Source organism: Xiphophorus couchianus, chromosome 4 (genome assembly GCF_001444195.1).
Source record: "Xiphophorus couchianus chromosome 4, X_couchianus-1.0, whole genome shotgun sequence".
In the NCBI taxonomy this organism is placed as follows: domain Eukaryota; kingdom Metazoa; phylum Chordata; class Actinopteri; order Cyprinodontiformes; family Poeciliidae; genus Xiphophorus; species Xiphophorus couchianus.
The window spans coordinates 8173261-8198960 of record NC_040231.1 but is presented as its reverse complement, the minus strand read 5'-3'; the positions used below and the strand labels follow the sequence as shown (position 1 = coordinate 8198960).

Sequence of the window (25700 nt, the reverse complement as noted above, 5' to 3'; positions counted from 1 at the left end):
ATTTGCCAGAAATCAGAACCAGCAACTTCCATCGTTTCTGGTCTATTGCCACATAAATCAACAATATGTTAGGGGTTTTTTTATTATAAGTTATAGATATACTTTTTAATGCATGAGTTACGATAATCTTGCAATTTCTTTTATTTTCTGCTGGATTAAAAACTACAACCACTATCAAATAAACTTTTAGTCAGAAAAAGGCTGATTCTCACCAGACAGAGTGAGAATCAGTATTTTTACCCAATAAATGCCAAAATTTTATTCCAACTGTTTCAGTATTTTACTAGACTGGGTTCCCAAGCCAAGGTTTATGCAATGGCTCATCACAGTGAAACCTTTCTGCCAAGGAGGAAGTGGCATTTCTTAGAGAAAGGCTAATTTTGGAATAAACTTTTCTTTCATATGCCTATACTACTTGCTTAGTGAGTTATCTGGGTTACAAGGCTATTTGTGACAAAATTAAGTAAAGGATATGAAGATACTCAAAAAGAGTTATTTTCCTGAAGATAGGCATGTCGCTCTGAGCAGACTGGCAACATCATTTAATGAAGTGAGGCAAAACTGTGTTACAACAGATTTATCACAACAACAGTTAATATGTTATGTGAATTTCACAGATGATATTAAAGCAAAACCATAAGAGCCTGTGTAGAACGCTCACAGGTATTAGCATGCTTATAATGCGAGCTGTTGGTGTTTCTGGAGCTTTGCATAAACCTCCTTGCATTTTCCACACTATTTGTTATCTTATACAATTTTATACAAGAACAGATTGCTGCCTAATAAGCAATTGGACTTCATAGATGGGAAGAGCAGCATAGTGAATAAGGAACAAGCTAGACTTTCTGCAAGTCATTCAAGTGCCTATTCTTTTTTCCATTCCCAACCATATTATTGGTTGTCCTTTTTGAATATATTTTCTCACACATGCAAACACATCCTATCGAGTGCTTCTCTATTTGCGTTCTCACCAGCAAGACAGAGGCACCAAATCTCAGGCTTGGTATATTAACACAAAAAAACATAAAAACATTGTTGCCGTAATATTAAACAGTGTTTTTTCTCCCCTCACACTTTGCATTTGTATGCCAAACCCAACTAGGATAAGGCAATACAGCATTGAACACAACTAGGCATTTTAATGCCTAGTTAAAATGCCAGGTAAAAATGGGAAATACAACATTTATGCTGGTTTATTGTGCATGCAAATACAAAAATCCTGCTTTAAAGCACGCTCTGCATCAGTAAACAGATACAAATGCAACCTACCCTAAGTAATGTCAGTTCATAAGAAAAAAGACGGATCAGCAACGTATTTTAACAAGACACAGGTCTGAGCATTTCCTTACAGTCAGTGTCAAAAAAACTCATTATCAGGATGTACAACTTAAATGTTTATCATTTTAGACTACATAAGCAGTGAAAAATAAGACCTTTTTATATGAAATATATGATTGTTTCAATGTCTGGTGTTGCCAGAAAAAGGTAAAAATATCTTTACGGTTCATTATTGCGGGTCGCTGACATTGGGACCTACTGGGTTATCAGAAGAATAACAATACCACTTGTATTAGCCACATAACAAAAAAACTTAAATGTTTTGTGTGTATTATGAGCATACTTTCAATAAACTATTTTTCTATGGTTATTAATACAATGTAGTTGTGTTACTTTCTCTCCAGCACCGCATTGTGTTTAATTTAAAACTTCTCATGAGTGAAATCACAAGTGTAAACAATCACTCAGCTCATTTCCTCCAATGCCTCACTACTGAAAAGAGGGACGCTAGAAAGCTTTAGGACGCCTTCCCAACTGTAAAGTACAGAGGTGGCTGCATCATGCTCTGGGATCGCTTTGCTGTGGGAGGGACTGGTGGATTTCAAAAATTCCTGTCCCAAAGAGGGGGAAAAATGGCAATACTGAAGCAACCATAAGCTCAAGAGAATCAGGAAGTTGATGGTTGGAGAAAAATGGCCCTCCAACTGGACAATGAACCCAGTTCTGTATCGGCTATAATTCCGCCAGTTATTGTGAAAAGTTATTGGAAGTCTAACAATTCTTATTATTTTGGTAATCTTATCTCAACAAAAACAGGCAATATTTACATTTTCATGTCAGTGAGAAAAAAGCATGTGTCCATAAGTGGTTTCAACTGTTTAATCACGGGAGTGCTCATGCAGACTGCACATGGAGGTAAGTGAACATCTACAAGAGATTGTTTATATAAGACATCTTGACACAGTGTATATGAACAAAGAACCCTATATTGGTCAATACTCCCTCCTTTTGATAAGCTGCCAGACTCGGTTCTTCAGACAGTGAGGGTATTCAGTAGACAGAGTCAGCCGGCCAAAGAATGTGTAAGAGAGAAAAAGTAAACAACTAGGCAAATAAAGCAAATCCATCTCCTCATTTCCACTTTGTTCATTAATCCCCGGATATAGCACTTAAATGAAAACTGAGATTCCCACGCAGTGTCAAATTAAGATTTGATTTACCCTTTTTCCTCCCTTCCCCGTCTCATAATTCTTCAAACAAATGAAACACTGAAAGAAAAAAAAAAAACAGCTTTAATCTGTTCAAATGCAATGTTCTAAGCAAGTCAAAAAAATGAATATTCCCCTTTTCAGCACTCCAAATGTGGTGTTAATTGTTTTCCTATTAGGATCTGAGGTGGAAACAGCTTCCTAGCATGTGTGAATGGTGTTAAACATTTTTTAATTACATTGTGGGAAGAGCAGGAGCATAAGTAAATATGCTTGAAAAACCATGTAAATATTACTCTAGACTTTGATCGTTAAACACCCTGGTTTTTCCAAAATGGTTGCTAATCAGATTATCAAATCGCTATACAAGCAACAGAATTGTGTTGTTGCCAATTAGAAATAAATTTCAATTGGAGGATAATTGGTTAACTGGATAGGCTATTTTCATTACAAACGGATAATGAAAATATTATCGTATTAAAGCTGCTTTACCTTTGACTTCCCCCTATTTATTGGTCACTTATTGTTTGAAGCATAGAAATGTGGCATGTATATTTATCCAATCCTTTCTAATTTGATACTCCTAAATAAAATCAAGCATAGTCAATTGCAAATCCCTACATTATAAATGGAGTCTAATTTAATCTCTGCATAATTATAGCTGTTCAGGCTTTGGAGGTTTACTAAGACAACATCAGCCAACAAACAGCAACATGTAGACAAAGTAACACCAGACAGGTTAGTGATAAAGTTTACAGATACTTAAAGTAGGGCTAGGTTTTACAACAGTCACAACTGTGAGACAAAATGGTGGCAGTATCATACTGTGGGGATGCTTTTCTTCAGCAGGTACAAGGAAGCTAGCCAGAGACTGTAAACCGAAGCATATTTGTTTGTTAGAATGGCCTAGTCAAACTTTACACCTAAATCCAACAGAGAATCTGGGGGGTGGGGGGGGACAGAAAAGTTCAGTTTACAGATGCAATTCATCCAACCTGATTAAGCATGAGCTAAGAATTGGCAATTAAATTTTAATCTCGGGACAGCCAGCTGAATGTCTGCCACAGTTTTCTTAAATAACGAAAACTATGTATCAGTTTCTTTCCACTTTACTATTATTCACCACTCTGTCTTGGGTCGATCAAAAAATAAAATCCATTAAAAACATTACGGTTTGTGGAGATTTCCTCTCAAGCACATCTGTGAAGTTAGAAAACAACAGAAATCCCCAGCAGATTCATGCAGCTGCCCTTTAACAAAGAACCGCCACCTCTAAAGGCATCCCTGCTCCTGTTGTGTGATATTCCATTTCACGGATCCCGGTGATAGTCTCAGATTACCGTTTCTTAGCAACATTCCCTTAGGATTGTATCTGGTGTTGTGCACAGTAACATTCATTTCGACATCACTTCCTGGCAAAGAAGCTCTGCATGTTCCCTAACAACTTCAGGTATATGTTTGACATATCCACTGCAAACCAAAAATAAGCTAACGCGGCTTTTTCATGGGATCTGCCAGCATGCAGCACAACCAAGACATAATTCGGGTTTGATACAGGATGATAAATTTTCTTAAGCAAAATAAAAATCAGAGTCAGACACCCAACATACAGATGGAAATCTTGATCATAATTAGTAGCTACCTTGGTTAAAAAAAGGCCCTACGCCTATTAAAAAGTATAGATTTAGCATACATCCTGTGTGTATGCATCCCACTCATAAATGCAAACAGAATTACACAAAACCTAAACCACATCTTAGCAGTGGGTATAGTCTGTTACACCCTGCTGTGGAAGATAAATCGGACCACCCAGAGATTTAATAACATTGGTTCAAATGTACAAGCTCTTTTTGACTCAACAGGCTTCCAGCTAGCCTCGGAGTTTTCATAAAAAGAAAGAAAACAGATTTTCAAACAGAAACAGGACCGTGGAAGCAGCTACATTTACTCCTCAGAATCCTGGTTAAGAGACTGATGTTAAAACATTCCCCACAAAAATGACACTTTTATTATGTTCATGAAGTGTTTATAGGGTAATTCAATGGTGAAAAGTTGAATTATTTCAGTCATTTCTTCAAAAACTAACTCAAATTGCGTAAATTAATGACAGTCATATTTCAAGCTTTTATTTTAGTTACTTCTGATTCTCAGCAAATGAAACCACAACGTTATGGTTCTCAAAGTTAGAATATCACAATGGGAAAATGATTTTTGTTCTTTTTACACAACAGTTTTCCACATAATCATGGAAAACCTGCTTTCTTGATAGTCTTGATCGCTGAGGGAAAGCTACAAAACATCATTAATGAAGAATGACTTTTCACTTAGTCCTGTTTTTTATGTTTATTAGCATAAAATTGAGTGAAAGGAAAACAATGTGATAAACAATGTAGCTGGGTAGGAACTATATTTATCACTACCACTCCAAGCCAAGAGACTACGACAAAAGTGTCCTGCCAAGGCCAAGTGAAGAAACAGGCCCATTCTATTCCTCAGATAAAAGTACAACTACCAATTAATTTTGAAATCAAGGGCCCAGTCAGTGATGATTTGGGGATCTGTGTTATCTACTGGTGTTTGTTCACTGTGTTTTGAACTCCAAAGTTATCACAATCTGCCAGATTGTTCTTTCTAAACGTAATGTTTTCCTCTGCTGAGGTTTATGGAGATGTTGATTTAATTTTCCAGCAGGAGTTGACTCCTGAACACTCTGTCAAAATTACCAATACCTGCTCTATTGGTCTCATGCTATATTCTTTTTTTTTTTTTTTTTTTCAAATCTCAATGTTTTAATTAGCAACAAACCATAATTAATCAACATAACAAAAACCCCATAAAATATATCACTATGTGTAACTTGTCTATAGAGTTTTACTTTTTGAACAGACTTACTGAAATAAATTAACTTAACTTTCAATGCTACTCTACTGTAATTTAGGACAAGTTTCCTCTAGTTTTACCTCTGCATGCTGCTCTTACTTTTTCTAAATTAAATGTAATTTCTCTATTTGGCACTCCCTCAGGAATTTCCGCCATCTTACATTTCTAATTAGACTACAGCTGCCCCTGATCCGACATTGCTGAGTGATCCCTGATGATCTGCAACCACAAGCTTTTCCCTCAGAGTAATGGGCTGGTTGCTGTTCAAGGCTTTTTTGGCTCTGGTTCTTCTATTGTGCCAAATAACCCCCCATCCCTTGTCCCCACAGTGTTGTCCTGGCCTACTTGGCATGCAGCCACAAGAAGTGTGCGTTTCAATTTTGATTTTTAATGGAATCAACACAGGTTATGGCTTTAAAAGCTCAGACTGTGATGGCGCTTCAGCACGCCACGGAGACTGCCTGCATCGCATTTTTGTTGATCTACTGCTGAAATTCTTGCTAGATAGGACCAACTCATCCTCAAAACTGCCATTAGGTGTGCTCTGAAAGTGTTTGCTTATCCTAGGCATCCTGAGGGGCTTACTGACACAGCCGTGCTCGTTTCTTGTTGGGGAAATCCCCCCTCCCCTTCTTATGAATGGAAGGCTATAATCTCAGTGTCACACAGCTAAGAGGAAGCGGTAGTAACGACATCAATATGGCCCCTCCAAAAAACAAATACTGTATCAGCACAGTGCACATGGCCACACAAGAGCTCAGCTTTTTTTCAGCAAATGCATTAAAAAAATAGGCAGTTCTCCTGGTCTCACTTCCTCACACACACACACACACACACACACAAAACCAAGAGCCACAAACATGTTCAAATAAACCACACACACCAGTACACGTGAACACATGTGCACCCTGCAGGGGATTAACTAGGGAAAAACAATTAAAAAACAGCTTTAGCCTTTTGTAATAAAAAAAAATTGAGGGGAGAAGAGATTAGACACCTAGGACGAGAGCTCTGAAATATGAACAGCCATACTCTGCCGCATATACACTAGACTTAAACCTCCATTTTCTATCATGTAATTGATCTCACAAGCTCCATTTTGTTTGATATTTTCCTGCTACCCTGCTGCTTTGTAATGTAAGCATATCATGAACATGCTTGCTCACAGGAAACACACTGGGTGCACTGCTTTGAGTGAGCTGGAAGAACTAAATTTATATTATGGGGGAAAAAAACGAAAACCTGAAGAGGATAGGGGGGAGGGAGAAACAAAAAGGAGATGAGTGGCATGGTGCTTTCAACGGATGATTATGAGGGTACTTTTCAGCAGGTAGGCTGCCTGGAAAAGCTCATTTCAGCCCACAGAGACCGGTGATCGGTCAAGCCTGACCCATAAAAGAAAAAAAAAATGAATCCCTCAAGGATAGATTATGATGCTTCATATTTTTAGCCCATAAACTTTACCTCAATAAAATACACAAATCACATGTATAATTTTATAGTATTTCTGTAATACTTGTCAGTTTGTTCTGTTAGAAAAAACAAACTGACAATAATATTCGACATTATTTATGCTCTGGTTTCAGTCATTAAAAACAGGAATTGTTTTTAAAACAAAAGTTGCAATATCACATGTCTAAATAACTAAAGAAAATGTATATCTATACAATCTAAACAATCTCACCTTCCAGTGAAAACAATCCTTGTGAAAAACACTTATGTGACATGAAAGACCAATTAAGCTTAGCCAGAACTGGAGAAGTCAGTAACAACATCAGATACAGTTTAGCTCCAATTTCAAACTGCTGCCAAAGCTCAACACAAGTCAGATCTGGAAAGTACTTCACACCTGATATAATTTGCTATATGACAGCGACTGCATAAATAACTGGCTTTTAATGCACGACACAGAAATTACACCTACACAGATGCATTACATCTTGAAGGGTTTGTTAAAACGTTTTGAACTGTGGGTCTCTGAAGGTGTTCTTAACATTTTTGATAGGTGTTTCTGTGTCTTTAGTCTTCTGGAGCTGAAGAGTGAAAGCTAGGCGCTACTCAATGTGGGGCTCAAACCCAAGCAGACTACCAGATCAAAAGAACTTAATAGTTGCAATAAAACTTTCACAATGGGGTTACTTTTACATCAGTTCGTTCTTGTCTGTTTATTTAGACTAAAGACAGTGTTGATCTGTTAGCAATAATAGTCAATCTGAATAGTTTATTGCACAACTAGACATGCAGAGTTACCAGCAGTGAAGCTATCAAACAAAATAATGCTGTTTGGTGCCAAAGAAAACATAGCAATTCAAATGAGTGGTTTTTTTTTACAATAAAACAAAGAAATTAGAGGTTAACCAGAATCTGGCAATTTCAGCCTCATTGGTGACTATTTAGAAGCTCAAAAATCCAATTGCTTTTTGTTTGTTTTTTTCAATCAGTGAAAGAACTACACATAAACATCAAATTGTGGTGACTCTTCGGTTTGGAAGCTTTTACTGAATGAAGACAATGCTACATTTGCTCTTTTTGGTTTTAGAAAGGTGCTTAAAAATGAAAGCGGAAGCAAAGACATGCAATTTAAAAGTTAAGAGCATTTTGTTTGAAACATCCTTAGACATGTCTACGGCTCATCAAGGCAGTGAGAGGGCAAGAGAGACCAAGACTTTCAGTATAAAACAGTAAAACTGAATGGAAATTGTTGTGTTTTATCTGAGATTTTGGCATCCGCCATTAAAATGCTGAATGTAAAAATGTATATAGCCTTCTGAGAACTCAGAATTAAGATAAGCTCAACATTTCTTCCATAATCACTCAGAAATATCTTAGTAATACTGGTAAGGATAACTGTGTTAATCACATAGACGATAATAATGATGTCATATGGTCTGTTTAAAAATGAGTAAATTCTGATCTACTGATTTTTGCAGGATCACCCACACTGTTCAGAGAAAGATGTTGCAAGATACATTGCAAGATTTGCATTAATTCCAAAAAAGCCCACAAATCTGCATCAGAGTTTGAACATTTAGGTTTCTGCAAAAGTATTCTGATGCAGTTTCTTCCTTGTGACATCTTGGTGAAATCTTTGCACTGATTAGGACTCACAATAAATCAGCATCTCTTATTAAAGCTGATGGCAATATCACTTCAAGCTACAGTAAAATAACATGCCGCTTGATATGTCAAGAACCTCCATGTTAGTGGGCTTTAATAATGCCCAAATACATTTACTTTGTCAGAGTATAAATATAAAAATGACATATTCATAATTTTAACGTAGATGTAACAGTTTGTTAGTGCATTCTTCTAATCTGCTCCTTTTATTTACTTTAGTTATCAGTCAGGCAGATTTTCCATGATGATACCAATTCTTTTTCCCCTTTCTGAAACCTTGGTAGAGCAAACAAGCTAAACAATCAGAAAGCACTTGCGGGAAATTAAAAAGAATTAATTCTAGAGGAAACAAAGCAAACTGTATGGTGGTCTCAGAGAAAAAGACAGTTGAGCACACAGACAATTAGGTTAATAGTCTTATCTCAGGCTCCATTCCCTGCTTAAACAACTGTCAGATGATGCAATGGAAGTCTGAGCACACAGTGAACAAAACACACACATACACCTCAGGTTTTCCGTGTCCTGTCTAGCACATTCCCTCAGACAAAGGCTAAAGTGATGACTCTAGAAGTAGGTTAATACCTCTGCTCCCAGGAAAAATATTTTATGGGGAGATCCTACTAGTAAATGGTTATGAACCAGATTTTTCACTGCAATAAATTGTTCACCATGTCTTGATTTTGCCTAAAAGAAAATGCATTAAAACCCTCTTCCAGATTAGGTATTGACATGCGGAATGGTAGTGACTCACACATACAAATGCATTTTACACCAGTCATCTAAATATGACAAATGTAAATAGTAGGGAACAAAAGTACAACCTTGCTTCATCAACTCTCAATGTCCAAGTGAGAAAGTGACCCATATACATGATGCAGGCCCAGTTGCAAAGAGGCAAAGTCCAAAAGAGGTTTTGAAACATTGTACCATCCCCATGGTCATGAAGTAATTATATCCAATGCATTGTACATCAGAAAACAGACGTTAGAGTTTATAATGCAAAGGCTAACTTTAAAATTTTATTGCAGCGGATGCCATGCTAACACTGTTGCAACAAAAGATACACCCGAGCGGTGTTGTATTACGGCTGGAATGTTCTGCTGGGTAAGAAATTTTCCTCCTGTCATTCTAAAGTCTCCAGGTAGTCACACACCCCTTTTAACAAATATACATCGAGCTGAAACTTCACTGCTTTCTTATGAGTTAATCCTAAAAGCCAGTGTTGAAATTTTAATTATGAAAAGAATAATTATGTGGCAGTAAGACAAATGTGGTGGTGTTTGAATTGATATTTCAATATTTGCTTTGCAGCGTCAAAAACTGACTGTTCTTGTTTTTACCTTTCATGGTTGGAACATGTAGTCCACCTGAATGAAAATGAACCTTTCTTACTGCAAATTAAGAAATGTTTGCTTCTCACTTCAGACATTTTTTTTCCACGTTTCATATTAAATAATATTTTTTTAAAAGTTAAACTTGTGTTCCTCATAAAGAGCTTAAGACTAACATCTTTCCTCCAATATAAGCCACGAAGTATCCTTTTTCTGACTACTAGAAAAGTAAAAGATCTACAAGCATGAAATCTTCCAGGCTATGAATTTTCACACCTTACATGAAGGAGTCACGCACTCCCACAAGCCTCTAGTAATACACAGACAGTTAAAGATCACTGTCATGTTAAGAAATAAAAGAATAAAAACACAAAAGAAGGCAGTAAGAAAATGAACAAATCATGTGCCAAAGAAATGTCAGAAACTCTCCTAGTTGGATGCTCAGCTAATACAGGTACAATCCATGAATATTCCAGCAAGAACTGGTTTGAAACACTCCTGTAGAGTCCGAAATTTTACTAAATTCACAACCAATCTATTAAAACCATTTTTAAGGAATGTACAAGAGTGTGAAGAGCTTAATCACATATTGCATCTTGTGCTTATATTAAATACCCCAAAGTGAAAGTCTATTTCCTGTGATGTGATTCTAAGCTTTCTTCTACAAAATAAATATGTAAAATAAGTGTTAAGGTTACCAAGTGCAGGATTTTAATAAAGATTGTTGATCTGGCTATAATCTTACTAACATGCAGGTATTAATTGGACACATATTGGAACGCCTAAAGAGGCTGCACAAAATTAATAAAATGAGAGACGTGATCATGTTGGTGGTTATTACCATAACAATGTGACTAGTGAAAGTAAACAAATACTTAAACTGTGTTTATTTTTTCTGCTTTAGATTCTCAGATAATTGGTAAATATGCAACTACTAGGGGAAAAAATGCATAATTTCCGTTTTGACGAAATTTTGTTATTGAAAGTCTTGCATCCATTTCCGTTTGCTGTTGAAACAACTAAACATTTGAAACAACTTGAAACAACTGCTACTTAATGACTGCTGAATTAAAGAACAAGCATTACCAAATATATAACTAGCAGACTAATGATTTATTTAGCCAATATCTACTGCTGTCCAAGCAGTTCACTGCAAAGCATTATGCAATAAAAACTTTATGATGTATTGTGCAGCCCACATCTAAAGTGAAATATCATTAGGCTTCATAATGGTTTATCAAGTTATTTAGGAGATATAAAAACACATCTGCATTCAGTAGCAAGAACAAAGCATTCTGCTCTCTGAATCAAATATAAAAAGGTCCTTAAAATAATTAGAAAAACTTCACTTGCTAAGGGATGATGAACTGTCTTTCTGTTCAAGAGCTGCAACACTGGAGCTGATTTGAACTCTAAACAACTGTAAGATTGCATCAACATGGCTGATGACACAATCTACTCAAAGTTTCAGCTCTCACAGCTCTATTTTATATTTGCTCTGGAGGTGCACCAAGAAGAATGCCAGTGACTGATTTTATTTGAGTGTATTCTGGACAAGAATGGGGATAACCTCAGAAAAATATTGATCTTTCTTTTGATTAGCATATACTCCAGAAGATTGAAATAGACAAACTTGGCAATTTTAGGTAGAAATAATAAAGTGAAAAGTAAATTTAAAGAAAGCAGACAAGGCTTAGGGAGCTTCTACAAAAACCTATTTACAGCGGTGTTTCACATGTTAACTTTAGGCTGCTACTTTTGAAAAGGAATTAGACTTCAACAAACAACCAGAAGCTAAATGTATCCAAGCAAATTGGTTTCATTGATTCTCTTTACAATTTTCTTTAGAAATATTACAGTGAATGGATGAATTATTAACTTAGTAACCAAACTCTAAATCTTAAAAAGAAAAAATTCATAGTAAATTAGACAGTTATCTAAGAAAATGGATCTTCAGAAACAGAAAGGTAAAATCTTGTGATGCAGCTCACTTGAACTATATTTTTAATAATCCACAGAGACACACCGTTATAATCATAATTCCAACTAATTGTGGCAATTTATGTAGATAACCATTTTTCATTTTGTTATTTTTTATTGCTTATAGAAAAATCTGAATTACCTTTACAAAACTCCGTGATCTGAAATCGGTCTCTCTTTATCATCACATGCACACAAACCCACAACAAATGAAATCTATCATGTTCAACACCTCTCCTCCTCTGCCACGCTCATCTAATTATTAACCAACCCAGCTGCTGGGTGAAGTGTTGACCGCTGTCAGTCTGCCACAACAGGTAAAAAAAATTAAAAATTGTTCGTTTCAGTGCTCTAAAAAATTACTGCTCCCTTTTCCCCAGATTCAGCTCAGTCTGAAATTACTGCATTTAAACATTAGTCTGCTCCTTTGTCTTCATGCCTCTGCATTCACATCTGCACCAACTGATATTTTAATAGCTTGTGTTGGGTGTGGCTTATAGCTGCACACTTGCATATAGCAGTTAAGCATTGGGGGATGGTAGATGGATTACGATATCTATACATCAGGACTTCTTCCCTAAACATCTGAAGCAGCAGTATCTCACATGTAAATGCAGCCTTTGTTTGGTCCTGCCATGTCTGTGCTGATTAAGCCTGGTTTATTGTTATGGCATGTAGTAAAAGTTGAACTTTGAGCTCCCATCTTGGTAGCCATAGGAAGAAACTGTACAAAGACGAAATACATTGCTGCTACCTGGCAGAATATTTGTGTTCAATGGATTTAAAAGTAACATTTCTCCTTACCATCATATAACTATCCTTGTCAACTCTGTGCTGTACTGTGTAATAAATAATTCATCAATGGAGCAAATGATGGCTATAAATGATTTATTATTATTACAAACATAGAATGATTGCAGCTCTATGCTGACGTGTTGGAGCACAGCAGCAGCAGGCAACCAACCAGAGGCATGTGTCACATGCTAATTTGAGCTCATGTATTGCTGCGGCGATTCAGGCAGGAATTGAATTAACAGAATAATGATCAAAGGTCTACTTAGTGTGTTATTCTTTAATAAGTTGTGCGTTTTGGCGGTTTAATAAAAGAACGAAGGCCATTTACATACCCGATCTTGGTCTTTTGCTTGGGCTTTGAGGAGGGTACAATGCAGGCCTTCCGGGAGGATTTCTCTTTGGTCCGGGCCTTCCCGTTTCCCTTGTGCTCGCGCTCACGGTGGCTCTTGTACTGAGAAGAAGAGGTGGGGAAGCTCTCCGGGCTCATAACTCGTGGGATGTTCTTCTCTCCTCGCTGTCGGGCCTTAGCGATGGCTTCTGATATTATCCTATTGGCCTTCTCTTGCTTCTCATGCAGATTTGACTCCATCTGATGGTGTGTCCTCCGTGGCACCCTCTTCTCCGATGAGGAGCTGGATGAGGATGAAGACGAAGAAGAAGAGGAAGAGGAGGAGGAAGAGCTGCTCTTCACAGGGGGACTGAGGACCTGCACCTGGCTACTGGGACCATTGGGGTTTTTTCGAGGCTAAGGGGAGAGAAGAACAGTGGTAGAAGTTTATTATTCAAAATTGTCATACCTTCCTCAAACACATTTCACAAATAAGACAGACATGATATAAATAGCACTTTCTTGATTATCCAAACCAATATTACAGATACCACTGCACCAGGTCCCCTGAATAAAATCAAATTACCTCTAGGTGACTTTCTGCTGACCAAAATCATTTATTGTAGTTGTAAAACCGTATTTCCTTACAGCAAATTAGTAGCAAATTGTACAAAATTACTTTTAATTGTGTATTTTCAAAGCAGGTACAAATCGACCTTATTGTGGTTTCCAACCTGGCCATGGTTTCATACAAAGTGCAATTCCAGAGATGGCACCAAAGGCCCTAAAACAGACAAAGTTAAAAATGGTAATAGCAGTAGCATAACTGTTTTTAATAATCGAGGAGAAAGGTTTCTTGTAGACCAGTCAGGCCCAACAAAGGTTTTTTCCAGTGAACAGTGTCCAGTTCAGTGTGTTTTTTTTTTAATGTTGTCCTGGTTCAACTTAATTATATAACTGGATCGATACAAGGTCTCTTGGGAATTAGAAGACCTGCTGTGAAGGTCATTCTCCAACTTGAATCAGCTGAGTTGGAGCAGAGATGCATCTAAAAACAGGCAGGACACCAGGCCCTCATTGACTGAATTTGGACACCATCAACCTAGTTTGATGTATTTTTATCTTTTATGCGTACCATTTTCTTTAATAAGTTTAAGAAATTTCATTTAACAACATCATATTGTTACAGACTGTTTTGTAATTCCAGTTTTGAACCAGAGAACAACGTTCAATTTCTAGAACTAAATGGTTGGCAGTGGTGACGTGCCTGAGCCTTGCTAAAAACCTCAGCAAATGTCATTAGATAAGAAACTCAACAGTATTGCAGCGATACAGTCGAGTTGCCACAATCTGCCAAATTTTTCAAGGAGTCAAAAGATGAAAATAAAAGTGAACAGTAATTTCAAAGACACCTGGACAAGAGCAATCAGGAAATGTTTTGTTTTATGCTCCTTTGACCTCTTTGCCATTTCGTACGTTTGTATTTTTGGTTCTATTAAACCTGATTCTTTGGATAGTTTTTACCTTTCAAAAATCTAAAGTGTTTTTCTATAATTTAATCATGTTTAATTTAAGGAAGAGTGATCATTTAATATCAAGAAATGCCTTTTAGCAGGAAAGTTTTCATTGCTATTTGATCAGTAGTAATCTCTCAGTTAGCTGGCCCAAACTGGGATATGAACTTCAAAGAGTAAAGGCACATGAAATATTTATCAAATAGTTACTACAGTTTTTTTAAATATAATTTAATTTTTAAAGTAATTAATCTCTCTAATTTATCTACAAATACTTAGCTACCATGAGAACTGAACCAGTATATAGATATGAAAAGGTTTGAATGAAAGGGAAGATAATTGCCCTTGAGGGTATAAAAAGTTGATTTCAAAAGGAAACTTAACCCAGAGCAGTCAGCAGCGCTAATATTCCACCCTTCATATGAGTACATTCACAGTAAACAGTTACATTCCTTTATATATTGCAGTACGATGTTTTAACAATCACACATCATGACTTAAGGGCCAAGAGGAGACTCAAAATCCCAGGGGTTTATGAGGAAGACGAGGAAATTGGACTCAGTCCTATACACTTAAAGCAAATGAAAGGATTTGTTTGTGTTTTTTTTTTGTTTGTTTTTTTTTTACAAAAAGTAGGTACATATTGTACAGTTAGTTTGTCACCAAATATGGTATGATAGCATAACTAGGTATGGGAATATGATATATGAAAGTAAGAGTCTTATTAAGAAAGTAGAGACCAATTGTAGGCTGTGTCAGACAGCGGAGCCTCTTTCTCTGATGCTGTAGGTGGGGGGTGGACCAGTCTCACTCTGCCTGTTACTCACTTCAACTCTCACAAACCCCATCTAACTCAAACAAGTGGAAATGTAGCAGGAGGGAAAGATCAGTGTTCCTGTGGAGAATCTTTTCAGATCAGGTGGACACCAGTTGACATGACAAGTCTGATGTAAATTTTATTCTATGACTTGGTCGTTGACTTAATCACATGCTCGTTGTAGCAGGTTACACTGTGCCTTGCAGACATAAATAATCCAGCCTCCGTGATACATGATAATATGTGAATAATGGATGCAGTTACTGCAGTTATGCCCCGTTGTGGGCTGTCAGCCCAGCAAAAAAGAGAACCCATAAATGGATGACCTAATCTAAAAATGTGTTGCGTATGGCTACATGGCCCAGGCGCGCCTAGTTGCTTTTTTTTCTCCCCCTCTCCACACTGCTAGCAAAATAAAAGAGAATTAGCTTAAACCTCAATACCAAAGTGGGGGGAGGGAATGAATGATTAGCAATTCCTCTGGAAGAAAGTAGAGGAGGGGAGAGAAAAAAAACACATACAAGAGCTGCATTATGATTTTCACGTGTGCTTCTCTGCTGAGGTTATTAGGAAGAAATTTCCTGGATCAAGCTGGAATGTTCCCATTCAAGTTAATGGTTAAAAAACAGAGGGAGGAGTTGAAAGTAATGCATAAGAAAAGAACATGAACACACATGAAGGAGGAAGGGCAAAAAAATAATACAAAAACAGGCTTCTATCAGCGAAGCTAAAGAGAGGGAGAGAGAAAAGATAAAATGCACCAAAACTGAGAGCGCTGCAGCTGTGTAATACATCTATAAATAACTGAAATTACAGCCTGCCAGCACTGCAGTGATTTCAATCTCTCTCACAGCACGCAGTCCCGTGAAAAACAGCGGGGTCCGACAGAGCCCACGAAAAGGTAGAGTAAGCTCCATTTAGGTTGGACACCTTTCCCTCCATGCCCACCCCTCATATCCACATGGAGTGGGCTCTCTGGTGACTGACGGGCTCAACTCGTGGAGGGCAAACACACACCACACGGTGCACTGAAACTACAGAGCAGGACAGCTGTAGGCGCAGATCAACAGGAGAATGACAAAGTGATGTGTGACATGAAAGGCCGAGAGGGGCTGGGGGAAATTAGATGAATCCGCCGCGTCTTCATTATGCCACACGCAGTAGAAAGAATGAGAGTAAAGCGGAACACGGGGGGGAAAAAAATAAAAAATTAAAAAATTCAGCAATGAGTTCAAGATGGCGGCAGTGCAGCATGAGCCAGTAGCAGAGGAGGTTGTTCAGTTGCTGCCGGGCCCCTCCTCCTCCTCCTCCTCTCACCCCCCCACCCTCGTTCCTCCTCCCTCCCAGCTCTGAGAGCAGTTCACTTACCCTTCCTCTTGGCCTCTTCACTGTAGACATGGTGAGTTTTTTTTTCTTCCTCTTTGCTCCCCCTCTCCAACCGGCTAACAAAAGCCTTGCCCTTTCACCGTGTTCCTGCTCTCTCTGTTGCTCACTCACTCCTTCTCTTCCAAACACTCCTCTCTTTTTTTTTTTTCCACAGTCCGGTTTCTGTCACTCTTCCTTGATCTGGTGTCCCCCCCCTCCCCTCCCTCACTTGCTCGTTCCTGGTTTTCCTCCCCTCCTCCCTCCTCCTCCTTTCCCGGTCAGCTTGTCTCCTCGGGCGAGAGTGAGAGCGGTGCTGGAACCGTTCCGTCGCCTCCTCCCCCAGCGGGCAGGGCTCAAGAGGAGCGCATGGGGAGCTCTCTCTCTCTCTCTCTCTTTCTCTCTTCCTCCCTCTTTCGTCTCTTCACAGGGTGATGAGTGAGCAGCGCTGTTGGCGGTAGAGGAGGTGCGTGGCAGTCCAGGAAGCTCTCATTCTGCTGCTGCGTGCTGCTTCGCCGTCGTCCGGCTTCAGCCTTACTCTCTCTCTCTGTGCGTGTGTGTCAGAGTTGCCTTACCCTGCCTCCTCTCTCCTCCCCCCCACATTGAGTCCCCTTTTCCTCCTGCCTCTCGTGAGTGTGCTCTCGGTGCCTCTCTGGTCCTCTTAATTCTCCTTCTTTTCGTCGTTTCTGCTCTGTCGTCTCCCTTTTTACGTATCTCCTCGTCTTCTTCAGCAGACAGATAAAGGTAGGTTTCTCCTCTTGTTGCTTAAAGAAAAGGCTTTGTTTGACCTTTCTTGGTTGTTTGGTTTTGTTGGTTTTCCCTTCTATTTCCCCTCCCTATACTTATCCCTTTCCCGGTCCTTGCTTGTTGCCCTTCTATCCGCCTGGCTCGGGTGTGTGGCGAGCTTGCGACTGAGGCAGCCGGAGCAGTGGAAAATGAAGGCACAAAGAAGCAAAATGCATCAGCATGAATATTAGAGATGTCGTTAAAACCCAGACTCGTTTTTCTCTCGCTCACTCACCCTCTCTCTCTCTCTCTTTGTGAGGAAGTAGGCCAGCAGATGGTGCTAGCAGTTATTACATTAACTTTCTCAACTTAACCCCCAAAGTACTGGATATCTCCCACGTTGTAGATTTTCAGAATGAGTGCTTTCTTTTTTTGAGTCCTTGCATCGGCTTCTATGTAAGATGTGCCAATTTATTTACAGATTGCCAAAACACGCAGATAAACCAGTTCCCAAATGCTAAAATTGATTTCAAATCAACACCAGCACTTAAACAAGGTCAAAGTTGGGCCATTATGCAACAGTGACGAGGAAGAGCGTTAAGACAGGAAGGTAAGAAAAGTACTAAACAGGCATTTCCTGACCAAAGATGAATGCCAGAATAAAATCTGAGAGAATGAGAACACCTTTAAGGAAAGTCCTGACACCACAATCCAGCGGCCATGTGCACCAGCTCGCACATGGTACTGGGAATTTTTCAGACACGCGACTGGCCTGAAGCCAGGTACAGCACTCAGCACTACTGGGTCAGTCCTCAATCACTAATGCATATAACTAGAGGTGCATCCAGTTCATGACATAATGGGCTACGAGAGTGAAACAATGAATGATTTGTGTCATATTTGGGAGACAATTCAATCCCCCACATCCCATTTTCTTGCTTTGTAAATTACAAACTATGTTTTTCAACAATGCTAACATTCTACTAAAAATTTCAGAGATGGGAATAAGGTCAGTGTTTTGCAAGTCATAAATATGAGTAAATCCGTTCAACTCAAGACAAGTCCCAAGTCATGTACTGTCAAGAAACTGAAAGTACTAAACTTGAAATTTAAATCTTTTGTGTTTACAAACATAACTTTTTTTTAAGTGTAATCATTTTCAAATAAACTTTCCATTTAACAGTAAAATTATCAACAAGTACAACATAATTATTTTAGTTTTTTTCTTCTTTTTTGCTGCACCTCATTTTGTATTGAGTTAAGGTCGAGCAAATACAAATTAATTTGGAATAATGCTATTTAGGCCTGCCCTGCAAATATAAACTACGAACATGGCTCTGTATAATACAGTCTGATTGATAGATACTGTCATCACAAGATCAATGTGTGCTAAATTATTATTATTATTTAATAACACTATTAACAATGCAATACTTGTTGGTCACATATTTGATGTTTTTTGCCTGGCAATATGGTTATCTGCCTATTTAACAGTCTACCTGCAGTAAGTGCAAATGTTATTTGTAACAGAGAAAGTCTAAGACACACAAGAGAAGTGCGAAAAAAATGGAGCAACATTTGTAGCAACTGGTTTATCCATCTCTGCATTAATCAATAATATGGGCCAATAAATAATTTTCTAAGATGATTAAGTTATAACTCTATTGCTACTTTGAAGTCACTGTCAGGAACTGTGTGTAAAAAATAATAAAATATATTTAAAAAATACCTTAGGACACAATGGCGCAGCCAGTTTTTTATAAACCGTGGGATGTTTAATTAGTTTCAAGAAAATAGGTAATATTTTGGTTTAAAATACTTAATAGGTGACATTTCTGAAATGTCAATATTTTCATTTCAATATGCATTGTAACTAACGTTTTTACTAACCAATGTTCTTGGCTGTTAAAGTGACAAAATGAGAAAATATGTCATAAAGGGTAACTGATGTTACTAAGAAAAGGGGAATGTGGGTAGTTGATATAAACTGACTGAAAATGAATAAAATTAACAGTTGCAATGCATAACTGGTACAACTTTCAAAATAAAATACCCTCAAAATGACATTTGGGATGCACAACACGATAGCAGGCGTAGGGAAATTTACTCAGAGCTGATACATTTTCAGAGAAATAACTTTAAACACTATGTCCCATGTTTGCCACTCTAGGACAAGGTTCACTCAGACAACATGTTCGAAAAACCTCTCAGCTGTTAGATGTAATCTAAAAATTAGTGCAAGATAGTTGCAATCATGCATTTATGCATGCAAAATTCAGATTTGATGTGGAATGACTGCTTACAACATATGACTCAAACCATTAGCCCTCTCTTACACACAGCACCTGGTTACTCATCTCTGTGCCAGTCAGACTGACGATAGGCAACTGATTCAAAAAGATTCATTGAAGAGCAAAATAACAGAAGGAAATCAGAGAATTTCGATAAATATGAGCACCCTGACTGCCAGTCACAAACTTTACAGGCTATGCATGCTATGTACTATGCCGTCTTATGCAATCTCCACCAATATGGTTCCATTCCAACCCCCAGTATCACTCTAATACTTGTGAGTTTGCTCAGATGCAGTGTGAAATATGTGGGTGACCATATGTGGTTAATAACACAATGTGGCTTTAGCTTCTAAACAACCAGGATGGTGTGGACTAGCTCTGAAATTACACAAGTATTCATGTGGGGACGAGGTCATGTATGTAGAAGAATGGTTGTAGAGGCTCTCACAGTACCTCTCTGTGGTTTGTGTTGTTTTACATCTCTCTGCTCTGTGTCTCCAGCAGAGACGGAGACAGCTTCCTGGAGCGCAAAGTAATGGCGGCTCTTTCCAAGTTTCAGCGGCACCGGCAGCAGCAGGCTTGGGATCAACCTGCCAAAGCACAGCCTTGAAGTTTGGACTTTAAAGCGGACCGCCTGCTTGCTGGGATGCTGAGCAGGACAGCCCCTCCCTCCCAGCTAAACAAACTGTTAGATAATGCCCACCAGGGTACAGTACCTGGGGATGAGTTGAAAAAGCACACATGGCCAGTAAAATGCAAACAATAAAAGGTCCCCTCAAAAATCCCTGTGTCTAAATAAATTAGCATGCTCGAAAAACCCACGGTGGTTTCTCCCTCCTATCACATCTGATGAGCAAAGAAACTGACTCTGAGCAGAAGGTGAAAAACCTTCTGAACTGAAAAGTTGATTTTACGTCCCTCATGTGTCATTCATTCAGAAAATATCAGTGTATACTTCCTGATTTTACCAAAAGAAGAATAAATCTGGAAAACGGAGTAACAGTTAACATTCACAGGCTTCAACGGTCAAATGGCATGAAGCCACAGCTCCCTGGCAAGTAGACAGTTAATATGCAAACGAGGCAGGCAGCACTTTCTGGAAGGGAGGGGCTTCCTTTTAGGACAGATGACAGAGTGGAGAGGAAGAGGAGGGGAGGAGGAAGAAGGGGAGTGGAGAGGCAATGCTGGTGAAAGGAAGTGGGTTATAAATGAAAAAAAAAAAATGTCCTTCCCGCCCAGAGAGGTAGAGCTGCTTCAAATATACAGGTGTCCGTCTCTAAACACGATTACCATCAAATAGCCTGTATTAGTGAGGCGGTCCTCTGTCCCAGGGAAGAGGGGTCTATAACTAACCAACCATTACGGAAATGAGAGCAGAAAGCGAGCAGTGTGCTGACTGGAGCCGACAAGATGGCAAGTTCATACCCGCGCTTCGGGGCATACACAGAAATGATCCAGCAGAGGAATATGATGTTACCCAATGTTATCCAGGGCACCATCAACGGTTAGCTGAATGGGAACAAGCTGTTTGATCCATCATGGACGGCAGCCAATGTTGGATGTTTTATCTGGTAAATGGCTCCTTCAGATTACTGCTTTCACAGTAGTAAGGAAAAAAAAAACCCACGTTATTTAGGGCAGATATTGCTGCTTGTGGAGCTGGATCACCCTCCTGAGGGTGACTTAAGCCATTAAATTAACTCAAGACCAAGTCTGACTGCTTTGTGTATGACCTTTACTATTTAAACCCGTTTATGTATATAGAATATGCCGCATTTTTATTAGTTTATTATTTAGTTTAAAGCCAGAACAGACTTATTAAAAGAAGCTTTTCAAAAATGCAACCTGGGAATATTCTTTTTTCTCCCAGAACTTGAGATTGTTATGGGTTACAGAATCAAGTCTTTTACATAAATTACGTCTCAACATTAAATGGGTAATTTAATAACAAAGAGCCTCGCGTCATAAAATCCAATGCTGAGATTTTCCACAGTTTCCATAATAATTATGCTGTACAATTTATGTAGAATGCAGAAAACAAGTAGAAATGTGCAAGTATAACAAACTAATTTAGCCAGCACAGACTTCCAAGATCCCTGTGTTTGTGAGCCGAGCGCAGGACAGAAAAGAAAGAAAGAAATCTGGTCTAGATAACATCATTATTTAATTTAATATTTCACATTAGTTACACTCTAATGGTGTAAAAGCCATCTTAAAATCAGGAAATGTTTGGAACAGCTACGTAAATTTAAAATTTAGTTTCTTTCAAACCTCAAATCAGTCAGTGATGCCTCATCCTGTGGAGTGAAGGGCTGAAAGTGAAAGACTGAACTGGATTTAACTCGCTCATTATTTCTAATAACTTTAGTTGATTTTATTTACATATTAGAATGTAATCACTGGAAACATTTAATCCCAGCCACTTGTGTCGGTGATATTTAAACAAAAATAAAGACTAACTTTTGTATGAATTAAAGGTAATATAAAATATGAATAATAAAAGAGTTTAAAACTTAATCAAAATGCTTGGAATATGCAAGGTGGAAAACACCTTACATTTCAAAAATATCAAAACACATGGTAAATAAGTATCACCAATTTCTTAATTGATATGTAGAAGTTATTTTGGTTTCATTCCGACTCACCTAATTAATAATTGAATATCTTTTTCTGGTTAGCATCAACCACAGCCTGAACCCTGAGGTTCAGAAGCCATACCAAGTGCTTAGTCATTTTCCTCTTTACAGGAGGTTGTAACACCTTCAGACACTGCCAACAAGAGCTCAGTGCCAGCCTTCTTACTACACAAGAGTGGGTATGAATATTGTCTCAAAGACATATTGATCAGAAGTAATTTATTTACATTTGATAAATTCTAAGTCAGCAGCAGAAGGCTCTTCTACAGCCTTATTATCACTTGCATCAACAGTTCCCTGATAAAGCTGTTCACTTTGACCGCACACTTACATTTAGCATAAGCTTCCTTTTTCACATCTCCCTTTCAGTGCTGTTCACTTGGAGCAAACCTGATCTGTGAAGTTTATCACACAAATAAAATAATTACTCTTCATAAAAAGAATTATCCAAGAACAAAAGTCAGACCTATTTATTAGACAATTAAGGTGTCTAGGTGTAGAAGGAAAAAAAACAAACAAACAAATAACCTTGTTAATTAGTCCAACTGCTAAAGGCCAGCTTGTAAGCCAGAGCAGAGGCTCTGGCAGCAGCTGCAGCGCTGATAAATGAAAGGAGACATGATGCACAGTGGTGCTTCCTCAACCAATTAAAAGCAGTGCCATGCATTAATGATCGTTGGTTCAGGGTCAAGAGTAAAACTAGCTAGGCTGAGCATGCTACCCTGAGGGGAGGATGTTGAAAGTATAACGGAGCATGGTTACTGTAGTCCGGCTGTGTGCTGCGACAGGACGATAGCAAGCTCACGACGCAAATTCAATTCACAACAGCCGACTGCTGCTACTGCTGGGTCAGGAGGTTCAAAGAGGGAGAGAAGGTCTCTCATTTACTTTCCACCAGCTGTGCTGTGATTTTCTTTTGCCATGTTGTGACGTTTGCTGGCAGCAACAACCAAACTTAATAATTAACTCAAAACAAAGATATGAACGGAAGGAAATAATCTGAGTAATGTGATGTGATAAATAGAGTAACTTCACACCACTTTTTTGTCACATTTACCTGCACAATGCCCATCAATATTAAACAATTTACAATTGGCTTTAAATGTACAGTCTAAAACCAAAACAATCAGGACCCTGTGTGGTGCAGCTGCATGGTCAAACAGTCAGAGGTGGACAGGAACAGCGTACAAAGTTCAAACCAGACAACTTTTTTGCTTGTTTCAGAAGGTGTAATACGGCTTAGTTAGAGCTGCTGAAGCGTATCGCCAGGCTGTGAAATTTGCAATAAACAAGAATAAAACTAACACATGAGAACCTGTTGCAACATTAAACCTGCCTTAACTTTGAACTAAACAATTGTTTTCTTTTTTTGCTTAAAAAAATTATTAACTTAACCAACTGGTCCAGCAACAGTAAATATAACACCACTTCATTTAAGTCAACAGGCTTTTACAAATGCAACATTTAACCCTGTTGCCATACAAAAAGAACAAGGTGATTTTCTGATCTATTGGATCAAGCTTAGTACATAGACATAAAGAAATAAATGGCCCAATAAGGTTTCCTGGCTGATTTTTAGATTTTGATTTTTTTTTCAGTGTTCCACGACCAGGACGAAAACCACACTGCTCTTCCTGAATCCGAGGTTCGACTATCCGACGGACCCTCCTCTCCAGGACCCCTGAATAGACCTTGCCAGGGAGGCTTAAGAGTGTGACCCCTCTATAATTGGAGCACACCCTCCGGTCCCCCTTTTTGAACAGGGGGACCACCACCCCAGTCTGCCAATCCAGGGGAACTGCCCCCGATGTCCATGCGATATTGCAGAGTCGCGTCAACCAACACAACCCTACAACATCCAGAGCCTTAAGGAACTCCGGGCGGATCTCATCCACCCCCGGGGCCCTGCCACCGAGGAGCTTTTTAACCACCTCGGCGACCTCGCCCCCAGAGATTGGAGAGCCCAACCCAGAGTCCCCAGGCTCTGCTTCCTCAGTGGAAGGCATGTTGGTGGGATTGAGGAGGTCTTCGAAGTACTCTGCCCACCGGCCCACAACGTCCCGAGTAGAGGTCAGCAGCACACCATCCCCACTATAAACAGTGTTGGTGCTGCACCGCTTCCCCCCCTGAGACGCCGGATGGTGGACCAAAATCGCCCCGAAGCCGTGCGGAAGTCTTTCTCTCAGTTCTCCGGGAGTATGGGGTACCGGGCCCTTTGATACGGGCTGTCAGGTCCCTGTATGACCGGTGTCAGAGTCTGGTCCGCATTGCCGGCAGTAAGTCGGGCTCGTTTCCGGTGAGAGTTGGACTCCGCCAGGGCTGCCCTTTGTCACCGATTCTGTTTATCACTTTCATGGACAGAATTTCTAGGCGCAGCCAAGGTGTTGAGGGGATCCGATTTGGTGGCCTTAGGATCTCATCTCTGCTTTTCGCAGACGATGTGGTCCTTTTGGCTTCATCAGATCGTGATCTGCAGCTCTCGCTGGATCGGTTCGCAGCCGAGTGTGAAGCAGCCGGGATGGGGATCAGTGCCTCCAAATCTGAGGCCATGGTCTTGAGCCGGAAAAGGGTAGAGTGCCTTCTCCGGGTCAGGGGGGGTGTCCTGCCCCAAGTGGAGGAGTTTAAGTATCTCGGGATCTTGTTCACGAATGGGGGAAGAAGGGAGCGGGAGATCGACAGGCGGATTGGCGCAGCGTCTGCTGTCAAGCGGGCGCTGTACCGGTCCGTCGTGGTGAAGAGAGAGCTGAGCCAAAAAGCGAAGCTCTCGATTTACCGGTCGATCTACGTTCCCACCCTCATCTATGGTCATGAGCTTTGGGTCATGACCGAAAGAACGAGATCGCGGATACAAGCGGCCGAAATGGGTTTTCTCCGTAGGGTGGCTGGGCTCTCCCTTAGAGATAGGGTGAGAAGCTCAGTCATCCGGGAGGGACTCAGAGTAGAGCCGCTGCTCCTTCACATCGAGAGGAGCCAGTTGAGGTGGCTTGGGCATCTGGTCAGGATGCCTCCTGGACGCCTCCCTGGTGAGGTGTTCCGGGCACGTCCCACCGGGAGGAGGCCCCGGGGAAGACCCAGGACACGCTGGAGGGACTATGTCTCTCGGCTGGCCTGGGAACGCCTCGGGATTCCCCCGGAGGAGCTAGAAGAAGTGGCTGGGGAGAGGGAAGTCTGGGCCTCCCTTCTGAAGCTGCTACCCCCGCGACCCGACCTCGGATAAGCGGAAGAAGATGGATGGATGGATGGATGGATGGATGGATGGATTTTTTTTTCACCCCCAAGGAATATTCCACATAAACCAGAAAGAGGCTCTGTGATCGAGGCATTAATTTCTGATCAGACAAAAAAAAAGACAATCACAAGAATATCCCCATTTACGCATCAAAGCACACTCCTTTCCTTTATCAGATTTTTACTGATCCCAGAATAGTGCTTTA

General features: G+C 39.6%; 1 protein-coding gene and 1 long non-coding RNA gene across 11 annotated transcripts in view; one reads left to right on the top strand and one right to left on the bottom strand.

The window, feature by feature from the left end:
• Window positions 1-25700, bottom strand: part of chd9 (chromodomain helicase DNA binding protein 9) — an 88351-nt gene that overhangs the window by 37284 nt on the left and 25367 nt on the right. For 9 of the 10 annotated variants that reach the window (XM_028015031.1, XM_028015032.1, XM_028015033.1 and 6 more), the window contains one exon: window positions 12922-13334. In XM_028015031.1, the coding sequence (XP_027870832.1) occupies window positions 12922-13334 (413 nt within the window). Of the gene's footprint in view, window positions 1-12921; window positions 13335-16616; window positions 16798-25700 lie in introns of those variants that run through there. The other variant, XM_028015038.1, reaches the window with a different exon arrangement.
• Window positions 16633-20637, top strand: LOC114143211 (uncharacterized). Its single transcript, XR_003595191.1, has 3 exons — window positions 16633-16647; window positions 16789-17354; window positions 20132-20637. It is a non-coding gene; the product is annotated as an uncharacterized LOC114143211 (long non-coding RNA).